This window comes from Barbus barbus (genome assembly GCF_936440315.1).
Source record: "Barbus barbus genome assembly, chromosome: 50".
Classification (NCBI taxonomy): domain Eukaryota; kingdom Metazoa; phylum Chordata; class Actinopteri; order Cypriniformes; family Cyprinidae; genus Barbus; species Barbus barbus.
Genome location: NC_136728.1, coordinates 2551106 through 2565270, shown reverse-complemented (window position 1 = coordinate 2565270; position 14165 = coordinate 2551106). Strand labels below are relative to the sequence as shown.

General features: G+C 39.0%; 1 protein-coding gene across 1 annotated transcript in view; it reads right to left on the bottom strand.

Annotated features, from left to right (window-relative positions):
- The window catches only part of cpne8 (copine VIII), a gene marked incomplete at both ends in the record, with an annotated part of 58746 nt that extends 54045 nt beyond the window's left edge, over window positions 1-4701 (bottom strand). The window contains 2 exons of the mRNA XM_079413960.1: window positions 219-259; window positions 4595-4701. Coding sequence (XP_079270086.1) covers window positions 219-259; window positions 4595-4701 — 148 coding nt within the window. The remainder of the gene's footprint in view (window positions 1-218; window positions 260-4594) is intronic.
- Window positions 4702-14165: the final 9464 nt, after the last annotated feature.

The window sequence follows — 14165 nt, the reverse complement described above, 5'->3', positions numbered from 1 at the left end:
ACAGCATAATAATTAAGGCCGACAGGTAACACACTAATGATGCTCCCTACAGTGATCGGTGCTCTGCTGATGAGCAGTAACTGCATCATGATTTCAATGTGATTTCAGATGTGCTAGTGTTGTCAGATAAACCGATCTTTGTGCCTGCGTCTCAATGCGTGACAGACTAAACAAATAAGCTTTTATAATGTGATATGGTATAATACCAAAAAGCTTACTTGGATCAGATTTTGAGAAGGTGTCTCTGTCCAAGAGGTTTCTGTAGATAAAGAAATGACGAAATAAAAGTTAATAAAGGCACCTTTAAAAAGCTGTCTGAATCAAGAGAGAAATCTGCACAGATCAAGCACCGTTTACTAGCCAAAACAGTCCAAAACAGCTGTAAACAAATATGAGGGTGGGTTTTGATGTGATGGGATAAACTAAATTTAACGTTTATGGCTTAAAAGGTCTTAATGGTGGATTTGTATTTTGTATTGGTGGGAATATCTTTTATCTGTTAAATGGTGTCATTCATTTCTGCCATTGTGAACATTCAGGTAAGGGCAGGGTATATTGTCAACAATCCCAAGATGCAATATACATCATTGTGATTCAATGCATCGCAGTGTCATAATTGATTCGTGATTGAAACTGCACCAAGCGCATGAGAGAGAGTGAATCTGTGCTATCACTTTCAATCTCTCTTGCAGGGATCACTTCGTACCGTGTCTCACAGAAGCACTGACTGAGGAGAAATTTCCTTTTCAGAGATTACAAGTTGTAATTATCGTATCTTTGTAATGCAAGCACGTGAATTATTTAGATATAGTTCTTTATTAATGGAACTGCAGGAAATTATATGAATGAACAAAAAGGAATACAATGACTGCAATAAATAAATATAAATAGGAACACGCAGACGAGGATGTAAGCTCAAACTAACGGTCTTTAATGACTCCAAACAAGGCAGGGCAAGACGAGTCAAGGCTGACACAGACGGGATGAGTAGACCAGACGACACGAAACTGAACAGGCAGGAACTTAAATACACAGGCTAATTACACAAACACAGCTGGAACAGAATTAACTGATAATCACATTAAACAAGGACAGGATAAACAAACCAAATAAGGAAACACAAGGTGGGAACACATGACACACACGACAGAGGCAATATACATGCATGTGTGTGTATTTATATATACATAATAAATATACACAGTGCACACACACATATTATGTAAACAAAACCTTTTATTTTGGATGCGATATATATATATTGTTCATTATTCACTATATGATGCAGTGTGCTCTATGCATCTTCCAGGTTATACTCGAGGGCTAAACACGAGTTTCTCCTCCCTATGCTGTAGATCCGTGTGTCACCTGAAAAAGTCAGAGCCGTCCATTACAGCGCAGAGGTAGCTAGAGTACAGGAAACGCTCCAGAACGAGAATCCTCATTAAACATTTACACGGCCGTTCCCCACGAAACAGCACATTCCCATTAGAAATCCCAGCACGGAACCCTCATCCGAAAACAAGCCCACCGACACTCCCTGTCCTCTTCTGATTTTAATTCATCTTTATCCCTGCTCCTCTTCCGGACTCGTTCTGCATTCATATTTAGATCATGGTGCTGAAACGCAGAGGAATAATTCATGAGGAATGTAATTAAAGCATGATAAAGTTTAGTGGCACTAATGCGGACGCGTCCCCCCGAGGGGCTTAAATACGGTCAAAACTCTCGCTTCGTAAAGATCACCGCATTGACGAGCAAATAGTGCCATCAAGACTGACATTATAACAGTACTGAAAAAAGATGAAATCAATATTGTTTCTGAACTGCACACTTCATCATATCCGCTAAGGAGGATTGCAGAAAGCTGTGGCTTTTAAATATGTTTAATAAAGTAAACACTCGGTATGATATGATAATATTCTGTGTTTGCAGGGTAAAAATTATTTCAGATATGTCGTGTTAGAGAAGCAAAAAAGTTACAAAAATACAGAATCATAGAAATATTATGGAAATTAGATTTTTTTTAAGCCACAGTAGTATCCCTCTTCACAAAATTAATAAACCATAAAAAATACAGTAAGTATGTTTTAGGCATTAGAGGATGGGATTTTCTGCCTCCTTTTTAACAACAAAAAAAACTATCATTAAAAAAACTAATTACTAATCATTTAATTTTTTTTTACTTTTAAGTATGCACTGTATGTATATTGATGTTCAACTAATTATAAAGCAAACAAAATGTACTTTTATTTGAAAATATGCTAAAATATGTTTTTGAGTCAAATTCCATGTATTTATTATTTCCACTGGAGCAGTTACCAGGTTTATGCAGCAGCATTTCTTTACTGTTTAACATGTTTCATGTTTATTTATTGAGTTTGAATTAGACACCGAGTACTCATATCCTGTCTAATTCATTATTAATAAATAAACATGAAGGTTTTTGTTGAAAATGTTTTCAACTCTATAAATGGTTTACAGCTGATTGCATTTATGATTTTGACTGACAGATGAAGTCGACCTGTTGTTGTTTTTAAAGACGTTCTTCCTCTGCGGTGTGTATTGACATGACCTCCGACACGGAAGGTCCCGCTTCAATATGCTCACACGAAACAGTCAATCAGTCGATACAAGCGCTCTCTGCCGCTCGACTGTCAAAAGCTTCACGGCAGAATCCAGGAATAGCTTTTGGTTTCACCTTCACAACTATTGATGCCTAATTTAGGTGTTTTATTAAGGCCTAACTCGGCTGTTAGTATTTTATACACATCTGGATGCTGAAATTGCATTGAATATTCCAATTTAAAGATTAATAATAAAAATAGCTTTCATGTAATTTTGTGTGGTAAATTGTAAAAATTGATTTAAAACTTTAAAAAAATTGAGGAAACCCCTTGCCTTAAAATGATTAAGTAAATAGTAATTAAAAAAAAAAAAAGATTACATGAACTTGACAATTCTTAACTTATTTTTTTATTATTATTATTTACTTAATAACAGTGATATCATACCATTTCAAGTACAGTAATTAATTGTAATTTCAACACAAGTATGTAAATTGCTACAGTAAAAACAGTTTACTGTAAGTAAAAAAACAATACATTTTGTATGTACTGTAATTAATTATATTGTTAAAATTATGTTCTTAATAAGAATTTATTTAGAATAATACAATTTTGTACAGTGCTGTGCAAAACTGGCATCCTATAACATTTTTTGCAACAATTCATTTTCAATGCATTGTTAAACAAATAAATTATGAATTACCTTAATTTAGGTCAAAATAATAAAAACCGGTCTTGAAATGTAAATAAATAAATTCAGAATTTTAACAGTAAATTTAGCACCAATTGCCTTATTATGCTTCAATATAAATGATAAAATACCTTATCATTTCTGTTGAAAATATATAATTGAACAATACATATCCTTTCATAAAAAACAAACATTGTTCAAATATCTTTTAATAAGTCGCTATAAAAAGCATAAAGCATGCCTGAAATATCACTATTATATTTTACTGGAAATCTGTCAAACACAGCTGGGCAATTTTTAATAACCTTTAAAGAGATTATTTAAAGATGTATTCATTTAAGCAAATCAGCACTTCATAAAAGTCATGCATGACTAATAATACATCTTTAGGTGCAGAATAGAGTTCTGAGTGTGATTTTTGTCCTCTCTGAATATAACACACACGATCAGCTCATATATTCTCTCTCAGCACTCATCTCAGGTAGAGATGCATTTTAATAATGAACAAGGAATAGACTGAATTACTCCAGTTATTCAGGAGTTTTTACATACCAATGCGTGTCCATTGTGAGCTTTGAACAAAGCATTTGATTTAAATACTGAGGTCAAAAGGAAGTTAAAGAGATAAACTCCATGCCTCTCAACACATCAGTGCTTCATGGATGCAACTATTATGCAATACTGAACCGTCTGACGGAATGCATCATAAATCCACTGCATATGCATTCTATAACTTATAGATGGAATCCTTTTTGTAGGCTATTATGCATTCAAAATCCGTACAATACACCTTTTCCAACTGCATGTTATTGTGGCTAAATAATAACCACGTCGTAACCAGTCAAAAATGCACTGTAAAGCAGAAAAAGATGCATAACATATAACACCAGATTTCGAGTGTCCTCTGTTATCATGCATTTCGATGCAGAATACACTTATATGAATACAATCATAATGGAAAATCAGAAGTTCTAACCTTTATAGTGCATTATATGTATAGCCTACAGACTTTGTGAATCGTGATAACATTTCTGAACGATTAATCTAATCTATAGCCTATTAAAAATCACTCAAATGATGACTGACGTATATATGATTTCTATTAATATCAGCACGAGATGATTATTTTGCAATCAAACGCTACAGCATTTATAAATCAAACACTGTGCACTTTAGAAATGCAGTGCCTTGCAAGAAACATAAGCGAGAACGGAAATAAAAAGTCATTCAAAACGTAATGCATAATGAAAAATGCTGATACAGCCCTCAGATTATCATTGCGTTTGAACCTGCACGCGCTGAGTGTCTGGCATCATCACTGAAGCGCGTCACTCACCTGCACGACACGGTGATCTCAACTTTCGTGGCGGGAATCACCGCCGCGAGCGGCTCGAAATCCGAGAGACTCGCCATGTTCACCAAGCCGCTCATCACTGTGGACATGCTGCCGCCGCGGACAGACACCGCGAGCGTCCCTCGCTCCGTGGATCTGGAGCGGTGTATGTGTGTGTGTGTGTGTGAGGGAGTCACAACGCTTCACGCGCGACGTCACAGGCGCGCGAGCAATCCAGAATTCCTGCGCCTCAGTGAGCGCAGAGGTGCGTGACAGCAAGACGCGTGATACCACCGCTTACAAACAAACAAGCGTGTTTGGGTAACACTATTTTAACGGTGTCCTTCACGTGTTACATGTACTTACTATTATAATAACAATAAATTATGCATAATTACATGGAAGTAACCCAAAGCCAAAACTTAATCATTCTAATCCTAACCATATAGTAAGTATAGTTAATTAATATCACTCAGTACTTAAATGTAGCTAGCTATAATTACACTCTACACCTTAAAATATAGTGTAACCCAGTGGCGGCTGGTGAAAAATATTTTAGGTAGGGCTGTTTGTGCGGGGGTCTGGGGGCTCCTCCCCCATAAAAATTTTAATTTCATAGATGTGATTTCCTGCATTCTAGTGCATTTTAGGCCACCCATGTCCCTTGCTTATACCAATAAAATAACTCAAACCAGTCAATACCAATGGTCTAAAAAGACAATATTATTTGAACTGCCATGTAGAAATCAACAGTTTCACAGGTAATGATAATGAACAAGTTGCATGTTTATTATGCTCCGTGTCCAGATAGAAAAAGTGCAAACGCATAACGATAAATTATTATAGGAAATACAACAATCTAGTTCTTTAATCAATCCCCAGCTGTAGACTACATATCTTTAAAGTTCACTGTAGACAAATTGGATAATGGATAACAGTCTGTGTTGATACTAGAGAAAGAGAGAGGCTCTCAAAGAAAGGGTGGGACAACATTCTTGAAGAACACCAAGTATGAGAAGAAAAATTATTTTAACATTTTAACTAGTATGAAACAAAGTAATCCAGCTCAGAACTTCGAAACAAAAAAAGCAAAGCAAACATACAGTTACATTCCTATTGAGATCACTATTTTAATGGCAAATGTGTGTGAAACGTGGTGTGTGACTGTGAGTGAGAGAGAGAGACTGAGTGAGTAAGAGAATGACAGCATAAAAATGAATACGCTATATTCACTCAAAATTGTGGCAACAGATTACAAGCAATATTATTAAATACATTTAACAAATTAGAATTGAGTAATAATTAATCTAATTAATTCCTTAAAAGTTAACCATTTAAAATCAGTAAAATTTACAAAAAATGTTTTTAAACAAAAATATCTGAATGAAGAATTCTTTCTTTTTTTTATTTACATGAATGCTACTCGACGTCGCCGGCGCTGCCATACTGCACTCGCACTCCTCTGAGGTAAATGTCCCGCGCAGCAGGTGCACTGCTCTAATCTTGGTACTAGGGGCGATATTTTCAGCGCCCCCAAACCATAAAATTCGACGACGATGATTGGCAAAATATAAACTTTTTTGCGTAGCAACAGGGGAACCATTGGCTTAAATTCCAGCACTGTGGGGCTGAGTGAACTGGCGCCCAGGGAAGACAGCCTATTGGCTACTACTACACCAACATGAAGTGAATGCAAATATCATTCTGGAGAGTTCTAAACACATTCTAAAGTCAAGTCAAGTCACCTTACTTATATAGCGCTTTTTACAATGCAAATTGTGTCAAAGCACTGCACAATATCAAAAAAAAGGAAAATAAAGTGTCAATAAGTTTGAATAGTGTCTTTGCAATAAGGTCGGCGATATCGCTGGAAATGAAGTGTCCCCAACTAAGCAAGCCAGAGGCGACAGCGGCAAGGAACCAAAACTCCATCGGTGACAGAATAGAGAAAAAAAACCTTCGGAGAAACCAGGCTCAGTCGGGGGGCCAATTCTCCTCTGGCCAAACAAACCAGCAGTTCAGTTCCAAACTGCAGCAAGTCAGGTTGAATGGGCTCAGCTGGTTCCAGTGGTCTTTTCCGATGGCTGTCTAAGTGGCGGGCTCCTCAATGGGGATCTGTCTCTGGCGTTCATCCAGGTGTTTGGCCTCTGCCTACGATCAGGGACACATACGTCATCTCCCGGCGCTGATCCTCCATCTCAGGTGTTCGGTCATCTCAGATCATGTAATGGTTAGATCCAGACTGAAGTTCTGTAATTCCTGGCTACCACGGGATGTTAATCCCGTGGCAGAAACGTAGAGACAAGCAGAGACATGATTAGCGTAGCTGCTGTTCCATCTAAGCAAAAATAAATTGTTCAACCCAAGCTAAAGAATAATAATAATGTACATTTGATCAGATATAACTGCAGTACAAGATTATAAAATGCATTATGTGTATGCTTGGCTAAAGAGATGTGTCTTTAATCTAGATTTAAACAGAGAGAGTGTGTCTGAACCCCGAATGTTATCAGGAAGGCTATTCCAGAGTTTGGGAGCCAAATGTGAAAAAGCTCTACCTCCTTTAGTGGACTTTGCTATCCTAGGTACTACCAAAAGTCCAGAGTTTTGCGACCTTATGGAGCGGGTTGGATTGTAGCGTGGTAGAAGACAAGTTAGGTACGCAGGAGCTAAACCATTTAGGGCCTTATAGGCAAGTAATAATATTTTGTAAATGATACGGAACTGAATAGGTAGCCAGTGCAGAGACTGTAAAATTGGAGTAATATGATCATATTTTCTTGATCTGGTAAGAACTCTAGCCGCTGCATTTTGGACTATCTGTAGCTTGTTTATTGAAGATGCAGGACAACCAGCTAACAGTGCATTACAATAGTCGTGATGTCATGAATGCATGAACTAGCTTTTCTGCATCAGAAACAGGTAGCATGTTTCGAAGCTTGGCAATGTTTCTAAGATGGAAGAATGCTGTTTTTGTAACATGGGAAATATGATTTTCAAAGGACAAGTTGCTGTCTAAAATAACACCCAGATTTTTGACTTTAGAGGACGTAACAGTACATCCGTAGTTGCAAATTATAATCCACGAGATTCTGTGTACTGTTTTTTGGTCCAATAAGTAATATCTCTGTCTTATCTGAATTTAGTAGGAGGAAATTATTGGTCATTCAATCTTTTACACTTTTTACACAATCTATTAGCTTAGATAGTTGAGAAGTTTCATCTGGTCTTGTTGAGATATATAATTGAGTATCATCAGCATAGCAATGAAAACTTATCCCGTGTTTTCTAATAATATTTCCAAGGGGCAACATGTAAATTGAAAATAGCAGAGGACCTAGGACAGATCCTTGTGGTACTCCATACTTTACAGGTGATAATTGAGATGACTCCCCATTTAAATGAACAAAGTGGTAGCGATCGGACAGGTAGGATCTAAACCATCTTAAAGCCTGTCCTTGAATACCAATATATTTTTGTAATCGATCTATGAGTATATTATGGTCTATAGTGTCAAACGCAGCACTAAGATCAAGTAATACCAGCAATGAGGTGCAGCCTTGATCTGAAGCAAGTAGTAAGTCATTCGTAATTTTAACAAGTGCAGTTTCTGTACTATGATTGGGCCTGAAACCTGATTGAAATTCTTCATAGAGATCATTTTTTTGCAAAAAGGAGCATAATTAAGTAGACACAACTTTTTCTAAAATTTTTGACATAAACGGAAGATTTGAAATGGGTCTGTAATTTGCCAGTTCATTAGAATCTAGTTGTGGTTTCTTAATAAGAGGCTTAATAACCGCCAGCTTGAATGGTTTTGGGACGTGACCTAAAGATAACGATGAGTTAATAATATTGAGAAGCGGTTCTTCTGCTACAGGTAACAACTCTTTCAGTAGTTTAGTGGGTACAGGATCTAATAAACACGTTGTTGGTTTAGATGCACTGATAAGTTTATTTAGCTCTTCCTGTCCTATAGTTGTAAAGCGCTGCAGTTTTTCTTTAGGTGCGATGAATGAAGCTGAAATACTAGACGCAGTAGAATCTACATTTGTTATTGTATTTCTGATGTTATCTATTTTATCAGTAAAGAAATTCATAAAGTCATTACTATTAAACTGTGAGGGAATGTTTAGATCGGGTGGCGTCTGTTTATTTGTTAATCTAGCCACTGTGCTAAATAAGAACCTTGGATTGTTTTGGTTATTATCTATGAGTTTGCGGATATGCTCTACCCTGGCAGCTTTTAGAGCCTGTCTATAGCTGGACATACTGTTTTTCCACGCAATTCTAAAATGTGCTGCGTACCGTCTCGATCAGGCTCCTGTAGTCCCTCTTCAGTGTCTCCGTCTGCCGCAGCTTGATGTCGTTGGCCCCTGCGTGCAGCACGACAGCACCGATGTTCTCGTTGCCCTTCAGGATCGCAGGTATCTGCGCAGAAACATCGAGAACACGTGCACCAGGGAAACAGTGAGTGTGCACTTTACCTTCAGCTGACGTAGCACGGACGTGCCGGACGATGGAGCTTCCCACGACCACAGCATCGCGTTCCGTCTCGCGGAGGGGGGCGAATTTGTTCCTTGTGGAGATCTCGAAGACAGGGGGGGCAGAAGTCGTCACCCGAGGCCTGGCTCGTGTCCTCCGCTGCTGCAGCACCCAGGGTCCGTGGTGTCCCGGCGCCGGAGTGAAGGACATCTGGGAAGATCGAGTCCTGGGTGCACAGGGTCTGTGCAGAGAAACACACGGAGTAGAGGTGGTGGGAGTGTTAGCAGCGTGCTGTATACTTACCCCAGACTTGTGAGCGTCAGCCCGGGATGTTTCCAGCGCAGCTCTTCGTTCCTTCAGCTGGGCCTTTTTCTCCAGCAGGTCGCGGATCTGTTTCTCCACGGCCTCCAGCTCCAGCTGCACCGAATGCAGCTCGAACGTGTCCTCACCTGCACTCAGAGGTAGACACAAATCCGCCATTTAAGCAAGTAACAGTGAAACGATAGTAATGTGTGTGAATAGAGGATTTGCAATGTAAGCGAGATTTGCGGCTGCCACGCTGCCGATGCTAACGGGCTATAAGCTAATAGCAGACTCGAGAATCAGAATAAAACTAGTGATAAAACTAGTGATAAACAGGCGCTCTGATCGGATTTGTTATAGAACGCTATAGTGGATATATTCACACGTTATAGAAAAGCCGTTTGAATAAGGCAGTCGAAGCCCCACTGTCGTCGTTAAAGCAGGTTCAGTGGCAAACGGTTCAATATAGCGCACTAACTAACAACCCGACCAAACGCGCCAACCCGTTTGACTAAGGCTGTCAAAGCCCCACTGTCGTCGTTAAAGCAGGTTCAGTGGCAAACGGGATCACGGAGGAGTAAAACCATTAATAGCATGTCATTAACACGGATCATTTTTCAAAATGAGAGATTATTAAAAACTTCTTATTATTAAATAAAAAATAAAATAAAAAACTGGCAGGGAGGTCGGTGCCCCAGCACCCTCTATGGGCGAGCCGCTGCTGGTGTAACCCGTGTTTGTATTGTACAACCTGAATTCCGGAAACGTTGGGACGTTTTTTAAATTTGAAAATTAAACTAAAATCAAAACTAAAAGATCGCATGAGCCAATATTTTATTCACAATAGAACATAGAGAACATAACAAATGTTTAAACAGAGAAATTTGACACTTTTATCCACTAAATGAACTAATTTCAAATTTGATCCCTGCTACAGGTCTCAAAAAAGTTGGCACGGGGGCAACAAAGGGCAGAAAAAGCAAGACATTTTGAAAAGATTCAGCTGGGAGAACATCTAGCAGCTAATTAAGTTAATTGACATCAGGTCTGTAACATGATTAGCTATAAAAGGGATGTCTTAGAGAGGCAGAGTCTTTCAGAAGTAAAGATGGCAGGCTCTCCAATCTGCGAAAGAGTGCATAAAAAGATTGTGGAATACTTTAAAAACAACATTCCTCAAAGTCAAATTGCAAAGGCTTTGCAAATCTCATCATCTACAGTGCATAACATCATCAAAAGATTCGGAGAAACTGGAGAAATCTCTGTGCGTAAGGGACAAGGCCGAAGACCTTTGTTGGATGCCCGTGGTCTTCGGGCCCTCAGATGACACTGCATCACTTATCGGCATGATTCTGTCATTGACATTACTAAATGGGCCCAGGAATACTTCCAGAAACCACTGTCGGTAAACACAATCCGCCGTGTCATCTGCAGATGCCAACTAAAGCTCTATCATACAAAAAGGAAGCCATATGTGAACATGGTCCAGAAGTGCCGTCGTGTAATGTGGGCCAAGGCTCATTTAAAATGGACTGTTTCAAAGTGGAAAAGTGTTGTATGGTCAGACGAGTCCAACTTTGACATTCTGGTTGGAAATCACGGACACCATGTCGTCAGGGCTAAAGAGGAGTGAGACCTTCCAGCGTGTTAGCAGCGTTCAGTTCAAAACCCTCTCTGATGGTATGGGGGGTGCATAAGTGCATACGGTATGGGCAGTGTTTTATGACAATGTGCATGTTTTGGAAGGCACTATGAATGCTGAAAGGTATATAAAGGTTTTACAGCAACATATGCTCCCCTCCAGACAACATCTATTTTAGGGAAGGCCTTGTGTATTTCAGCAGGACAATGAAAAAACACATACTGCAGCTATTACAACAACAGCTTCGTAGTGGAAGAGTCCGGGTGCTGAATTGGCTTGCCTGCAGTCCAGATCTTTCACCTATAGAGAACATTTGGCGCATCATTAAACAAAAAATACGTCAAAGACGACCACAAACTCTTCAGCAGCTGTAAACCTATATCAGGCAAGAATGGGACCAAATTCCAACACCAAAACTCTAGAAACTCATAACCTCAATGACCAGACGTCTTCAAACTGTTTTGAAAAGAAGAGGTCCCAACTATTTTGAGACCCGTAGCAGGCATCAAATTTGAAATGAGCTCATTTTGTGCTTAAAATTGTAAAATTTCTCAGTTTAAACATTTGTTATGTTCTCTATGTTCTATTGTGAATAAAATATTGGCTCATGTGATTTGAAATTCTTTTAGTTTTCATTTTATTCAAATTTACAAAACGTCCCAACATTTCCAGAATTCGGGTTGTAAGTGTGAGCCTTCTCACAGAACGCTTTGAAGGTTGTGTTCACACAAATCTTCATATATCAGTTTCGGTTAGTGGTATGTATCTATATTGGGATAAATACATCTATATCTAGAACTGTATGAGTGCGTTGGTCATGTCTACTTTAAGAATGTTAAAAATATCTTAACACACTATTACTAGTTTGACACATTTAATTTGTTAACACTGCCCAGCATTGTCATATTCCTGCATCAAAGAGGATTCGGTTCAGGTCTGTTCTGTGATAAAATTCTCATCACAGTGTAATTTCCACCAAATGTCAGATTATGTATTGCGTTTGATAGCCTATCATTTTGTGATGGAAATGAAGGCAATGGAAATGACATTTTAAAACAGCAGACTGCTTTGTATTGTTTAGCTTGATACTGTAATTAACGTTTAAAAACACTGATATGAATCACATTACATTTGACACAATAAATATTGAAATGGTTCATGCTTATTGCATTCCTTGTTGATGATAGCTTTAAGCATTTAGGCCTATATAAGTCATATTTTAATGATGTTTCATAGTTTTAGAAACAGCCTTTTCAGTGAGGTTGGAGAGAAATGTGGAGGAGTTTCTCGAGCTCTCTAACTGGATGAGCTGGCACGACACCGCTCTGGGTGCGCGTTTCCTGCTGGGGTTAGATGACGAGACAATACGCTACGATCTTCCCATCAGCGATTTTCCCCTGATCGAGCTTATCAATCTTGTTCTGTTTCTAAACGGTTCCCGACTTTGAAGTCGAGGAAGTTCCCCAGCCTCGTCATCCCGCTCCAGCTGGAACGCCCCACGCCGAGAACCTCCGCATACCCCTCCAACGGCTCCTACCGCCTGCCCAACACCAAAAATCCCCCAGCAGCTCCATTCTCCTCAGCCCAGAACCGTCGTCCACAGCAAGGTCAAGCCCGTCGCCGTCCGCTGCCGTTCGCGGCTCCGAAGTCACGTCTGCCACCGTCCGTGGCTCTCCCTCGTCTTCCGCTCCGAAGTCATGTCCGAGGCCTCCAGAGCGCCCACCCCCCCTTCTCGTTGGATGGTGTATGGCGTGAGGACGCGGCTTCCAGAGGGGGGAGTGATGTCAGACTTTGTTTCCCTGTGTCTTGTGTTTCCACGTGCTCCCTGTGTTTCTGTGCCCTTATTTGGACTTCCTGTTCCTTTCCTCGTTTAGTGTCATTATTAGTTCATTGAGTTCCAGGTGTGTGTGTTTTATTATCTAGTTTACTCCTTGTTTAGTTTTAGTACTTAAGCCCTGTGTTTCCTTGCCTCTGTGTCCGGTCTGAGCGTCTTTTCTTGATCATCTTCATGTGGTTTTCATGTGGTTCTCCTGCGATCCCTGAGTTTTTTTAATAAAGTTTTTGAAGAAGCTTCTCGCCTCCTCGTTCCCTTCTCCTACGTGTGTTGTGACAACTATATGGTTAGGTTTAGGATTAGGTTTAGTTTACTAGCATGTATTTATGCATAATTTATTGTTATTATAATAGTACTAACGTGTAACAAGGACAAAATAAAGTGTTACCAAAAGTTTCATTGTATGGAAAAGAGCAGCTTGGACATTCTGCTAAACATCTTTTTTCTTCTTCTTTTTTGCATTTCACAGAAGCAATTAAGTGTGAGTGAGTAGTGTCACAGATTGGCCAGGCTCCACCACAAATTCATCACAACGTTCACAGTCACCTGAATACTAATTCAAGGCACCTGCACATCATCAGCACTCATCAGCACAGCACTATTTAAGCACACACCCCACTCCAGTCATTGTCAGATCTCACTTACACGAAGTGGACTCTCTCAGCTCTCTCTCCTGATCTCCGCCGTCATCCTGGGGTGTGTGCTGCTTCAAGTCATCCACGAGTTCCTGGCAAGACAAGATATTATTCAGTATATCCTTTCCACATCTATTCAAGTTCCGATACTACTACTCACCTTCATCTGCTACTTACCATCTGCTGAATCAATAAATACATTGCATTACTTTGATAACCCTCTGTGTCTAGTCTGCTTCCATAACAAGCCACTGTTTTCCCTTTTTTATTATTTTTTATTACAAAGTATTACTTTAAGTACATTTATATTATTATGTTTTAATTTCAATCTATTTGATATTGGATTTAGAGTTAATATATTTTAAATGTACCAAACTGCATCTTGTAATGTGTAAAAATGTGTAATTACAATATATTTAAATACATGGCATACAGGTTTCAATAGAAATTACATAAAAGTTTATTTTAGTTTACTATATATGCTTGTTAATACATTCAGCAGTAACATATATATTTAAATATTTTCATGTTTAAATGAACTATTCTTTTAAAAGTGTTTCTTCACCCACCAGTACCTTTTAAAGAATCCCCCATAAATCTGTTCTTTGTTCCAGAAACAGAAAATTATGCCAGGCAGCCAGTGCATATATGTAAAACAAGCATGTGATGAGTCAG